The sequence below is a fragment of the Netta rufina genome (assembly GCF_964035555.1).
Source record: "Netta rufina genome assembly, chromosome: 1".
NCBI classification, from domain to species: domain Eukaryota; kingdom Metazoa; phylum Chordata; class Aves; order Anseriformes; family Anatidae; genus Netta; species Netta rufina.
Window position 1 is genome coordinate 91,584,296 of NC_140123.1, and position 12,853 is coordinate 91,597,148.

The following is a 12,853-nucleotide window of genomic DNA, read 5'->3' on the forward strand; positions in this document are numbered from 1 at the left end:
AAGCCGTGCTCGGGGCTATTGCCTAACCACGCAGCAGCAAGCCTAATTTCTGAAACGCGTTTCGAAACCCGATTTCAGTGGCAGAGCCCAGCCGGGTGGGCGCAACCCAAGTCGCCCCTCGCCCCGTTGCCTCGACCGGCCGACGGCTGCGGTGCCAGCCCCGAGGCGACGGTGAGGGGCGCCCACCGGCAGCCTCCCCCCCCGGCGGGGCGCGGCCCCGGCCCAGCATTGCAGGCGGAAATCCCCAGCGGGAGGAGACGTGGGAGGGAAAGGGGAATGGCCTAAAGCCGGCCAGCAGCGGGCTCAACTCAATTCAGCTCAGCTCAGCTCGGCACAACACGGCTCGGCTCGGCACGGCGCGGCTGCGATGGAACCGCGGGGGTGAGCGGAGGGGCCCCGGGGTGGGAGGCATTGCGGGGCGCTTGGGTTAGGGGGCAGCAGCTGGGGGGCTTTGCTACCCTTCCCCGGGCAGCATGTTGTGCTGGGGGTGGGCTGGGAAAACGGGGGCAGGCTGGGCACCTCGGGGACCCGCAGCACGGGGGGCGCCGGGCTCCGCTGCTAGGACACGGTGGTGGCAAAGCCCTGCCTGCGCGGGGCCGGCTGGCCCTTTTAGGAACATTTTTGCTCCTTGAAGGGGTTGTGGGGAGCAGTCGAGCTCGTGTTGCTTAAGTTGGTGCTGTCTTGAAGCGGGTGTTGGAAAAGCCGGGTGGCCAAGCCGCCGCTTGGGGCACTTGCTGTTGGATGCGAGAGGAGCTGTGCTGCTGCGAGGCTGGGCACGAAGCGAGTCTGTGGGGCAAAAGCCCCGAAGTTGTTACTACAAGCGTCAGGGCATCTTTCGTCCGGCTAGTTTGTGCCAGAACGGCAGCATCCCTTGGGTCTGAAATAAGCAGCGTGTGAAAACGTTGAGGTGGTAGTAAGAATAAGCTCACTGAGCAAGAATGTATGAAAGAGGAAGTGCAACTTTCTCCCGTTTCACATGACATCAAAAAAGAAAAATAGAAGGGGAAGGTGTGGGAAAGAATTGAAATTAAAAAAAAAAAAAAAAAAAACTTTAAAAAGTTTTTTAAAATGTTTTTAAAGCTTTTTTTTTTCAATGGAAATTAATGCAATTACACCTGAGGTTAGCGGAGTTCACTGACAGTGTGATGAACGCATGATCAGAGCCTACATACGGGACAAAAGACAGGTTTTTCTGCAGGCAAGAGTTTCTCCCCTTTTCTATTAGGAGCTCGGCATTAAAGCTACTCCATGGGAAGGTTTGGACTGAGACAGCCCATAGACTATCACAGCTGCAAACTGCTAGTTGGAGGATGAACGTCTATAGATCTGTTCAATCTTGACTGTGACATTATCTATTAAGATAGCAAATCAAAACCTGCTTTGTTTACATACATCAAATAATCAGCACTGGCTGACTAGATGAAAGTTCGTTGGCATCAGCAAATACCTAGCTTGGGAAATTCCCTGCAGAGTCCCCTAGAGAGTATCAATTGTTGTTCTGTATTTCATTCAAATGACTTACTATATCAATAGTTTCTAATTTAGGCAGGAAAGAGCAAAACAAACACAACCACGGGATTAAGATTCCATTCAGGTGATCTTTTCAAGGCAGACATCCATGAGCCTGGCACAAAAAGTATATTAATCTTCCTGCACAGAATACAAACACGGCAAAACTACAATATAAAACCCCACGCACCAAAAGTTGCAGCCACAAAAAGGAGCAGAGCTGCCTCCTTGGGGTGTTTAGGTGTGTTTACTTGGGAGACTTTAGAGCTGACTGTAGATTTGTTAAAATAAGTGTTAGAGCAGTAATGTTGTACAGTAGACATCCACTTAAACTTTTTTAATCTCATCTATGAAACCAGTTTGGAGAACATAAAAAGGAAAATAAACGTTTTTTTCCTCATATAAAAGTACACTGACTCTTTCTTAAACTCTGCCCATCTCATTTGCTGGGTGTGGGGCTTCAAGTGTAGGTTGATTATTTTTTTTTTTGTTAGGACGCCCTCTGCTTTCTTCGTGGGTAGCCAAATATGTTTGGGCAAGTCATGATTTTCCTAGGGGTAAGGATAAGTGTGAGACCCTTCTCCCCAGCAGAGGAGACTCAATTTTGGCCCTGCCAGCTGGTGGGAGCAGAGCTGGGAAGGAGCAATGCTCTTGTGTGGGAGACCCTGGGGCTCACTCCTGGTGGGCATGGGGTGCTGGGAGCTCTCCCCCTCACTCCCAACCCTTGGTTCAGTGTTAGACCTGGCTGAGGGCTGAGAGGAGGCCATCAGCGTGAGCTCACACTCCAGCATAAGCCCCAGCTTGCAAAAACAAGTTGGGGAAACTGGAGATGAGCAGGTGTCCTGCTGCCCATTGGCTCGGGTTTGCAACCTGGGGCAACATCAAGGTGGGAAAACAGGCACGCAGCTCCATCCCCAGACCTTTCCAGCATCTTCCTTGCCACAGAAGTCTGGAGAGCATGACTTATAGCTAAGTATGGTCACTGAAGGGCTATTTTAAATTAACTTTTGGGAAAGTCCTGCACATTTATCTTTCTCAAAGCCCTGTGGGATGAGAGTTAAATCACTTGTGCTTTACAGATAAACTAGGTTTTCTTGTTGATTTATCCCTCTGGAGTAATAAAATGTGCCAAATTCTTTCCAACAAAACCTTCGGACAACTCTGTGCTATCACACGTTTCCTGTTTATGTGATTTACTGAGCTCACAAATCGTGAGCAGCACAGTCAGCTGCTTGTTGTCCTTCAACAAAACAGAATTGTGACTCGTGTATTACCAGCACAACAGCGGGATGCAGGGCTTGACCTGGACCTAAGCCCATGCAGTTGCTCTCCCTCCCAGTGATCACAGTACCAAGCAGAGACTGCTGGATCTCCAGTCCATAGCTTGTTTGTAGCAAGAAAGATGGGCACAACACTGGTGTCAGGTCTGGTGCTCTGATTCCAATATTAGTGCATTTTGCTTCTATTTGTGGCCTTGACCACCCACCCACAATTAGGTTATTTGAACAAGAAGTTTTGCAGCTGTCAAAAAATGCAAATGCTTAATGGGAATTTGCATAATTGCCACTAGTACTTAATTTATCTACTTCTGCTACTATACTGAAACAATCAATATTATGTTTATCACTTATGTAAACAATAGGGAAGCTAACATCTGTTGTATAACATCTCTGGTTTTTATTTTTTTTTAGCTGTGGATTTCTGTTACTGTCCCTTCATATTCTGAGAGCTGGTAAGTTGAGAACACTTCATTTAAAATTAAGCTGTCCTCCTTACAAGAGTTTGGCAAATGAGCAGATTAGTCACAATATGTGTAATATAAGCATCTGCATGTTTTCAGCAAGACTCTTGAGAATTCCTCAATGTGAAATGTTCCTGTGACATGCATCAAGAAAAGAAAGAAAAAATCAATTTCTATGAGTTTCCATACAGAGACTAGCAAAGCATCATATGGATGCTCTTGTTCAGATTGCTGTGCTTGCTTCACAAATATCCCCCTGTACTTATTTCTGAGTGCGAGCCAGAGGCCGTAGAAATGGTTGTTGATAGACAGATCTAACATGCTTGCATAAAGTCAGTACTCACAATATGGCTAGGATTATACATTGTTGTATCTCAGTGCCCAGTATTAGTAAGTCTCTTACTACAGTTCCAAAAATCCCTTTCAGAACAAAGATAAGGTTAAAGGACATCACCTGGTGATACTTAAATATTTTTAGAGTCTGTTCTCCTCCATTCTTGCTTAATGACTGAGAAGAACCTCAACAAAGTCATCAAGAAAGCCCCCTGGTGCCAAAATCAGGACAAACTGTATAAGATTCAGTCCCAGTTGATGCTGGCTGGCCTGTCCTAAAGAAGACCAGTGAATGAGGTGCCCCCAGGCAAAGTCTTCTACAGCATCACTTTTCCTGCTGCTACATGGGGTTTCCCCAAGCCTGAGCTGCATCATTCCAGCTGCAGTTCAACCTTGTTGCTTCTTGTTGCACCCAGCAGAGGACGAGGGCCTGGAGAACAGATACAACCTTCCTCCCTGAAAGCAGTGAGCTCACTTCAGTGGTGTTTTTAAACCAGAGTGCCCAACTCAGACTTGTGGGTGAGCTCCTTCGGAGTTCAGTGCATCAACACAAAGACATATTGCCCTTTACCTAACACGCTGTCACCTCCCACCACACCATGCTCTGATCTATACTTCTAAACCTTCACTGCCATCATCCTTCTTTCCCTAGTTCACTCCCCAGCATGATTCTTTCTCTCACCCAGCACCATGCCTCACCCTCCTTTACCCAGTCCAGCATTTACACATACTGCTCTGGTCTCAGCAACCAGTATCAATGGAGGTTTTCCAGCTGCTATGGTGGAGGAGAGGTGAAAGGCTGCCTCTGTCCTCCTTGGAGATCAGGAAAACTGCTCTTTATTGTGCTGGCCTATATCAGCTGGTTCTCAGAGGCTGTACATGTCTAATAGATGTGTCACTATCTGTATCTGGGCATGCTAGTTTCCCATCTGAGTATGTTTGTTGAGAGGGTTACACCCTTGGTAATAATAAAAGGTTATTGCTATGACCTGCCCACTTTGAGACACGCTGTTTTGTGTTTTTCTTTACCTGCGTTTTTAATTACTTTCGTCTCAAAATAATGGAAGCACTCTTTCTTATCAGGGTTTCCAGTCTTTGTGATTTCTCTTTGGCATTTTTCTAATTAAAAAAAAAAAAAAAAAGTGATTATTAATGTGTTAGGACTTGCATATGTGTCTGCAGTCAGTCCTAGTCAGTTTAGTCTGTCTGCCTTCCACCCATAGGGCAGGGAACACTTAGTTCCCTGAGTTGGTCCTCAGAAAGAAATAATCAGGAGGTTTGGTATTGTAAAAGGTCCCTTGGAAAGTACAGAGTAGAGAATTAGGTGCTGACGAAAAGGAGCAAGTCAGGACGTAAGAATGACCATGAAATGACCACGAAGTGAGAATGCTCTCCTGCCTGTTATAAATACTAATACTAACTCCCTTTGTTCTCCCTCTCTTTTTATCTTTGTAGTTGCTGCACTGGAGGAGACGATTGTTATCAGTAAACTTGGAGATAATGCTACACTGAGTTGCATTTATCCAGGAAAAGAACTCAGCTTAAATAATCTACGGGTGTACTGGCAAATAGATGATGTTCAAGAGCAGTGTTCAGTAGTACATGCGCTGATCTCCGGTCAAGACAATGAAAGTGAACAATGTATTCACTTTAAAAACAGGACTCAGTTATTGTGGGACAGACTGGGAGAAGGCGATTTTTCTCTGCTCCTACTAAATGTCAGCCAGAGCGATGAGCGCAAGTACAAATGTGTAGTGCTGCAGACAAATGAATACACCCAAGTAGTTCACCAGGCACAAGTGGTTCTCAGCTTAGCAGGTAAGAACTCTTACCACTTGCATGTATTTGCCCAAAGTCTAACTCTGTTTTTTCCAGTTAGTGCCATTTCAATACTGTATATAAATATACCCTTGAGTTAGAAACCTTCTTCAATACTTTGTTGAAATGAAATCTGCTTATTTTAAATGCTACAGATGGGGAATCTAAAACTGGGAGAGCAGCTGTAACAACTGTTTATCCAGTGTTGGGCTTTTTTTCAAGTTGACTTTCATTAATATGGAATGCTTTTCATTAATGTGAAATGAAATTAATATTTCATTGATATGTGCTTGCACATGACTGGGTGACAGCGACTTAAGTTGCTCTGTTCCTTGGGGTTTGGCTTCAGCTTTCTGCCCTGCCAGCAGTTCTTTCAGATCTTTGGCTTATGAACCAAGCCTGTATATGTTTTCTTTTCAAGTTGTGAGGGTCTTGTGAAACCCAGAACTTCTGCTTCAGAAGCCATGTCAAAGTTCTGTCTTTTCAATACGTTTCAAAATCTTGACAAACATTTCTTTTTCTCTTTCTCTCCAGCTAGTTACAGCCAACCAATACTCAGCGGACCAGTAACAAACAGTAACAGTACTGGAGAAGTGACTTTCAGCTGTAGCTCTGACAACGGGTACCCAGAACCAAATGTTTACTGGATAAATAGGACGGACAACAGTCGCTTGCTTCCATCAGAGTTGAGCATCACCCTCCATGACGATGGCACTTACAGCGTTCTTAGCACACTGAAGGTTAAAGCAACTTCTGATATGCAAATAGAGTGCTTCATAGAAAATAAAAGACTGCAGGAAAATATATCAGCCAACTGTAAGTTCCTTCACGATACATCTTCATGTTTTCTAGATAGCGGATAGAGCCACGCTGGTTGATATATCTGTAGTAGTTCTATCATGCTCTAATGAGGGGCATACTAAAATTCAGTGGTTCTAAAAAAAAATGCTGAGAAAGCTCAGGTTTTTTTTTTCCTCAAGCTAGGTCTGCTTTGCCATGGAATTAATGTTTACTTCTGACTTGATCCACATTGCCAAACACCCCATCAAGCGTGTTGTGACGATGGCATTGAGCAGCTATTGCTCCCAAGGCAGTCACTAGGCTCTACCCTTGGGTTCCTTGCAAACATGACTGCTTGAGGTGAAGTAATTTTTCAAGTGTTGCCATGCAGTGGACGTGTGGTTCCTGACCCCCTGCCCCATGGCTTTGCATCACTCATATTTGTTTTGTGCTCTGCTTGGTTTTGAAGTTCTGTTTTAACTTAATTAAAGTTAGTTTAACTTTAGTTCTAACTCAGCACACTGCTTAAAGTAGGCCTGTAACAAACAGGTAGCATTAGCCCAATAGAACAACTCTCCTAATGTCACAAGTGTAATAAAATGTATACTGATGATCTAAGTGACCAACAGCAAGAACAAGTATTTAGCCTCACAGCTCTTCACTAAACTGGAAAGCCATTAACAAAGAAAAGCCGTGAGAAGTTACAACTGTAGTACCAATAGTAAGTATCACAGTCCCTAACCTGCTGTGGAGAGAAGCTGTCTGGCATGGTCCTGCTTCCTTCCCAGGTTTCTGCATCTGCTGCAAGGAGGCTTGGCCATTTGTATAGCTGTTGGTGGATATCTGCAGTTAGTTTACCTAAGCAAGTGATTGCATATTCTGAATTTAACAAGACTGATCCCTCAAACATAGCCAAGCAATATAGATTATGCAGTTTCCATGAACAAAAATCATGCGCATGAGCAAAAATTGAACAATAGACTGTTTATGTGGTAGCATACCATTGCTGTCATCTCAAATTAAAGGAAAACTAAGTAGCATTGTCATTAGTTTTTTTATTGACATTGCCATATTGTATTCTGGGGGAAAAAAAAAAAAAACAACTTCATCTTATTAGTTTTTATTTGTTTCTAAAGGCACTATCACACTTGAAAAAGAGTAAGAGATGTAATTTGAAACTCAGTTTTCAGCAGTCAGCGAGAATTCATGATTAACTTAAGAGAGATTTTCACCCAGTTTGATGATACTATCAGACTTGTATTATAGATTCTGTATAGATTTATCTCCCACTGAGTCGAGATACAAGCTCAAATATGCAGTCTCCCAAGTGGCAGGAAAGAAGAAAGAAAATGAAGGATCCACCTGTGTAGTGTGATGATAGAGAGGAATAAACTGGCACTGTATGATTATATTAACAAGCCATGTAAGATAGAAACATGCCTTGCTCAGAAAAAATACCACCATAATCACAGTGATATGAATAGCATAAATATTTAGTCCCTCAGAATTTTTATTTATTTACATAATGTGTGGTCAAATAATTGCCTGGTATGAAGTGTGCAAACTTATGCCTTATTACATCTTTTTTTCTATTTTTTCTAGACACACAGGAAAAGCAAAATAATGGTTCTAATACAGAAAGTCACAAAGACCTGGAAAAAGGTGGACGAGGTGCTCAAGCAGCTGGCATCATTTCTATTGTCATTCTGCTAGCTCTTCTAGCTGTGATAATCTGCTGGCTGTGGAAACATCGGTCTTCCAAACTAGTGTCATACACAGGTAATGAGGACCTTAATTTGTGTGACCAAATCTGAAGGGTTATTTTTCATTTGCCAAAATATGCAACGTTATTCAGTGCATGGAAGGAAATAAATTCCCTGCATACAACAGCAGGAAATCACACTGTTACAAAATACCTGAGGTGCCCTGGGGAGGACATATAATGCCCCACAGCATGTTACTGTGCATGATTTTCTGCTAATGCACCTGAACCTTACAGAAATTAACCGCTGGATATAGGAGTAGCTCAGACTTTGTGCCAGCTCAGGCCATAGTTTCTCAGCTGCAATTCCTGCAGGCTGCTTCTGGACAGGTGGAAGGGATGTGCCTTCATGGAACAGGACTGGGGTTAGTAACTGGTTCTGCTTAGCCCAATCCCAAGCAAAAAATCAGGATAAGTCTGTCCAGAGAGCTTTAGAGTCACTGACTGGGCAACCGATGATTCAAGATCCCACTGGGAATTTCCTAAGTGGTTTCCTACAAGTTAGCTGTAAAGCACTGCTATAGCTGATGGCTGTAAGTTCTCACTGTCACTTCATGTTATACATGTGTCCACTTGTATATCTACGTTTGCCCATATGTAGGGCTCTTAATGTTTAGCAAGACAGAAAAGGTGGCTCTAAAAGATGTCTTGTGAACCAGACTGAGTCTGCTGATGTACATGAGTACTTAGTGTAAGCCACTTTATAGTGATATGAGAGCTAACATCTAAGAAAAAGGAGTGGGGCAGCCACACTTTTCACAAGCAAGAACAAGGTACACTTTCAAACCATGCCCTCTTCTTCCTGGCTAGCAAGTACAGTTGCTCCAGAGAAGACCTAGAGAAAGTGGGGTAACAATCTTGCCCAGCCTCCGTAGCAGTTGGCAGGGGCCATGTTCTCTCTTTAGGAACAACCCAAGAGTGGTGCAGGGGCACTCTGTCCCAAAACATGAAGCAGTGCTGTTGCTTTAAGCACAAAATGTATCCTTGCTGAAACAGTGACCTAGACTGCAAGCAAATAGAGGATGGACCCCATTTTGCTGTCCAAAAAGAATTTAGAAGAGTAAACCCTACAGCACTGGTGGATGTTGCTTAATATTAATGCCATTACTGTTAAGACTTTGGTTATCTATGCTCCACACTTAACACGCTATATTTATTTATTTCAACAGATGTCCAACCAAATGAAGACAACAGAAAACTTAACTGTAAGTATTAAAAATATGTTACTGTATTTGTCTCAAAAATTGCTTAACTTTTCAGTACAATAACTTCAGTACTCATATTCACCACAAAGTCTTTGGGTTAGATTTACTGGATGTTATAAACACTTTCTGTTGATGAACCTCAGCCTGTGCATACCCAATTAAAAAAAGAAAAAAAAAAGAAAAAGAAAAAGAAAAAGAAGTACTCTCATTTCCAAGCAAAAAAAAATGAGAAAAGTTCAGACCTTCAATATTATTATAAGCAAGACTGCAATATTGCAGGCCAGTTGGTTTAGCAATTCATTTATCATCTATAGTGGAGTGAAAAAAAAAAAAAAAGGACAAAAAAACCAGGACCTTTGGAAAAACAAGCTCAGCACAGGGCACTTGTGAAAGTACATAGAAGATGAAATACCTGCCTATTTTATGTTTCATTTGGTAGTTCTACTGAGGCAAATAACTATTATCTGGCTAGCTGTCTTTGCAGAACAGACAGAAAATACTGTGATTCTACCACAGCTTGTAGTAGTTAAAGCAACAGAAAATATAGCCTGCATTAAGAGATGCTGTGAATGAACCCAAGTGATAATATCAAGCAGAAGCAAAACAACCCTTAAAAATGCCTAAAACGTTTGTGTCATAAAAACTGGATTAATGGTCAGTTGTTTTCCAGACCCGTCATGCAATTGCAATCTAACCCACAACAGTTTTGTTTGCTAAACAACAACAGACATTACACTGTTTCTGTAGAGGTTAATGTAGAAAGAATAGATTTTGTCCTTCAGATAAGGAAGTATTTTCTTTTTTTTTTCCTATGAGTTGCATTAACATAATCTTAGCTATTTACTAAATGTCAACTTCTTCCTCGCCTGACTTATACCAGGCCCCCTGTGATCAGACCTCTGGACTTATTCCTTAAGTAGTCTCTGGACTTATTCTTTAAGTAGAAAAACCTCTGTGGCATAAATAGGAGTAAATATTTATTTTATATTGAAGGCCACTATGGCACAATTTGTTCATTAAAAACAAAACAAAGACACTTCCCTTCCAGACACTATGTTTCCCTTTGCACATCTGCACCATTTGCGGAAGAGGAGGTGGGACAGCAGCATTGGTGGTTCGCTGCTGTCAGAAACTGACCTACTTCTGAGGGTTGTTGTCTGCCAACAGAGCCATGGGAGACATGGAGGCAGTACAGTCCTAATTTACCCTTAAACTGGGTCACCCAAATAAGAGTCCAAAACCTGATGCAAGATTGTCTGTGTTTGTTTAGACTGGAAAAGGCAAGGCCATGCAGGGACAGAATAACAACCCTCTTTGGAGAGTCCTTATGAAAATGGAACAAGTTTTTTATTGTACTAACCCCACAGAAACAACACTTAAGGCACAAGAGTCTTAAAAAAAGGAAGATTTAAACTGCATGTTAGGAAAGCATCTCTTCTATGGGTCATAGTTGTTCAGCACCAAGGTTCAGGGAGTCTGTGCAGGCTGTCAAGTCTCCATCAGTCCAGACTCATTGCTGGCCTGTTTTCTTTCACCAAAAGAAGAAAAGGGTATCTGTCAGAAATGGTCTCAAAATACCTGGTGCTGCCATGGGACAAGAAGATGGGCTCCTGGGGAAATTCTAGCTTGACTGAGTGATTACTGGAGATTTTCAAGTGAGTTGTGTGTTGGTCAGGGAGTAAAGTACTGCAGAAGTTGCAGCCACAGGGAAGCTCTGCTGTGGCTTTCTGCTTTTCAACATTGATGTAAATAAGTTTGTACTTCTTGTGGTTTGACTTCATGAAGATAAGATTGTTTTGGGGGTTGGAATCCCAAATACTGAAAAAAACATGAAGAACCTATTGACACTAGCTTAGCTGTTACAAAGGGAAAGAAAAGGAAAAAAAAAAAAAAAAAAAAAAAAGGAAACTGGGAGAAGGAAGGATGCAAAGAATAGCTTCATCTCAGTAGTGTTAGTCTCTCCAGATGCCCATTGCAGTTGGTGGGGCAGGATGCTTCCACTGAGAAGAAATATGGAACTGGAGCTAATGATGCCTTTATAAATTGTTCTCTGGAGGGATCCCTCCACTGCCTGTACAGGAGCCTCAGGGAGGTGGTTTCACTTGACCACAAGTAGGCTTTGTGCATCTCTTTCTCTGAAGTAGCTTAAAAGAAACCAAAGGTGCCACTGACATCCATTAAAGCTTTGCAGCTCAATCCATTGGTTACATAGGATAAAACAACTCTAGGATGTGATTATTTCAGTGTTTGTTTGTTTGTTTGTTTTTCCTTATTCTTTTTCTTAAAATGTCGCTTTATTTTCACAGCACCTGTCTAAAGAAGTCTGCCAACAATTTGGGCAGCTGGAGGTGTGTCAAGAGGAGCATCACCCTCTATCTCAGCAGCAGCATTGCTTGTAATACAAGTGGCATATTTCTGCAGTGTGGGAAGATTGATGGCAAAAAGCTTCTCCAACAAAGAGAAAGCCAAATCTGTTGGATTTCTGTTCCAACCAGCTGAGCTAACCACTTTGGACAGTCTTCTGTGGTAGTCTGTCAGCATTCTGAGCTCCTGAACTGGGGAAAGCAGTAAGCCTAGGACTTAGGTACTCTTTGCCAGAGCACTGAAAGCTGATGAGCACCCATCCTGTCGTCATCACCATTGAGGAATTTGTAACAAGGAGAAGCAACCGTGTTTCAGGAGCATGGGAAGTTCTCTTTTCCCACAGAGCTTCCTTCTCCTTAACCTAACAAAGACTACTGAATGTGAAGAGAGGCAGCTAAAAACGAAAAAAAATAAAACTGAAGGACTTTCTGCAAATGGAAATTGTGACTTTTTCCACCTTTCACACTCTACAGTACATCCTTTCGTTGTTTGATTTCACCAGATGCATGTTATTGTGTACAGAAATAGCTATAGCATTTTGACCAAGTCCTACCAAAACGTGCCTTACTATGACAGGGTAAATGTATATGAATGTATTAACAGAAGGAAAGCTCCTTTAAATGCACTTGATATTAAAATTTTGTTCTTTACCAAATATTCCACCAAAAAGGGGACTTCTACTTTTGACAGAAGCTATTGCTTGCTGTGTGAAACAACAGTCTGTGGAAATCAGAATGGTTAAAAATAGTGCTCTCCACTATGCTACTGTCAGGCTACCTGGACATAACCCTTTCTGGATGGAACAAAATCTATGGTCAACCTCTGTTCAGTTCAGCTGGTCTTTGTTTAAGACCAGCAGCTTCCAGAGAGTTCTTTTAAACTGAAATTTTCCATACCTCTCCTTGTTTCTCATCCCTCCACTGAAGAAACAGGAGCGTAGACTGTATCGCTGCGTTGTCCGTGAATGTTCTTGGTTTATCAATGGCTAAAGCAAGTGAAAGGGAAAGAAAGCCAAGAACTGCACTTGCTTTTGCCAGCAACTGTGCCTCACTGGTTCAGTATTGATTCATCCAGGAGCAAAATGGATGAAAATAGCAATGCAACTTTGTAGATTTTGAAGGAGGATGAATTTACATTAGTTCTTGTTTGGGTGGGGCACTTCTTGCCAGCTTGTTGGGGCAGGTGCTGATGATGATTTTAAAACCGAGTCCTGGATTCTCCTGTGCTGGTTGCTAGACTAAAATTCTACCATTTTTATGAGTATGTCACAGCCATGTTTGACCTAGCTCTGCATAGAGAAGTCCCTCCAGTGTCAACCATGAGTTAGGATGTTATTTTTGT

At 42.6% G+C, this 12,853-nt stretch overlaps 1 protein-coding gene across 1 annotated transcript in view; it reads left to right on the plus strand.

Annotated features, from left to right (window-relative positions):
• Window positions 1–367: 367 nt before the first annotated feature.
• ICOSLG (inducible T cell costimulator ligand) overlaps window positions 368–12,853 on the plus strand; it is a gene marked incomplete at both ends in the record, with an annotated part of 58,913 nt that continues 46,427 nt past the window's right edge. Inside the window, 6 exons of the mRNA XM_084289943.1 lie at window positions 368–381; window positions 3,201–3,241; window positions 5,039–5,401; window positions 5,936–6,217; window positions 7,784–7,960; window positions 9,113–9,148. Coding sequence (XP_084146069.1) covers window positions 368–381; window positions 3,201–3,241; window positions 5,039–5,401; window positions 5,936–6,217; window positions 7,784–7,960; window positions 9,113–9,148 — 913 coding nt within the window. The remainder of the gene's footprint in view (window positions 382–3,200; window positions 3,242–5,038; window positions 5,402–5,935; window positions 6,218–7,783; window positions 7,961–9,112; window positions 9,149–12,853) is intronic.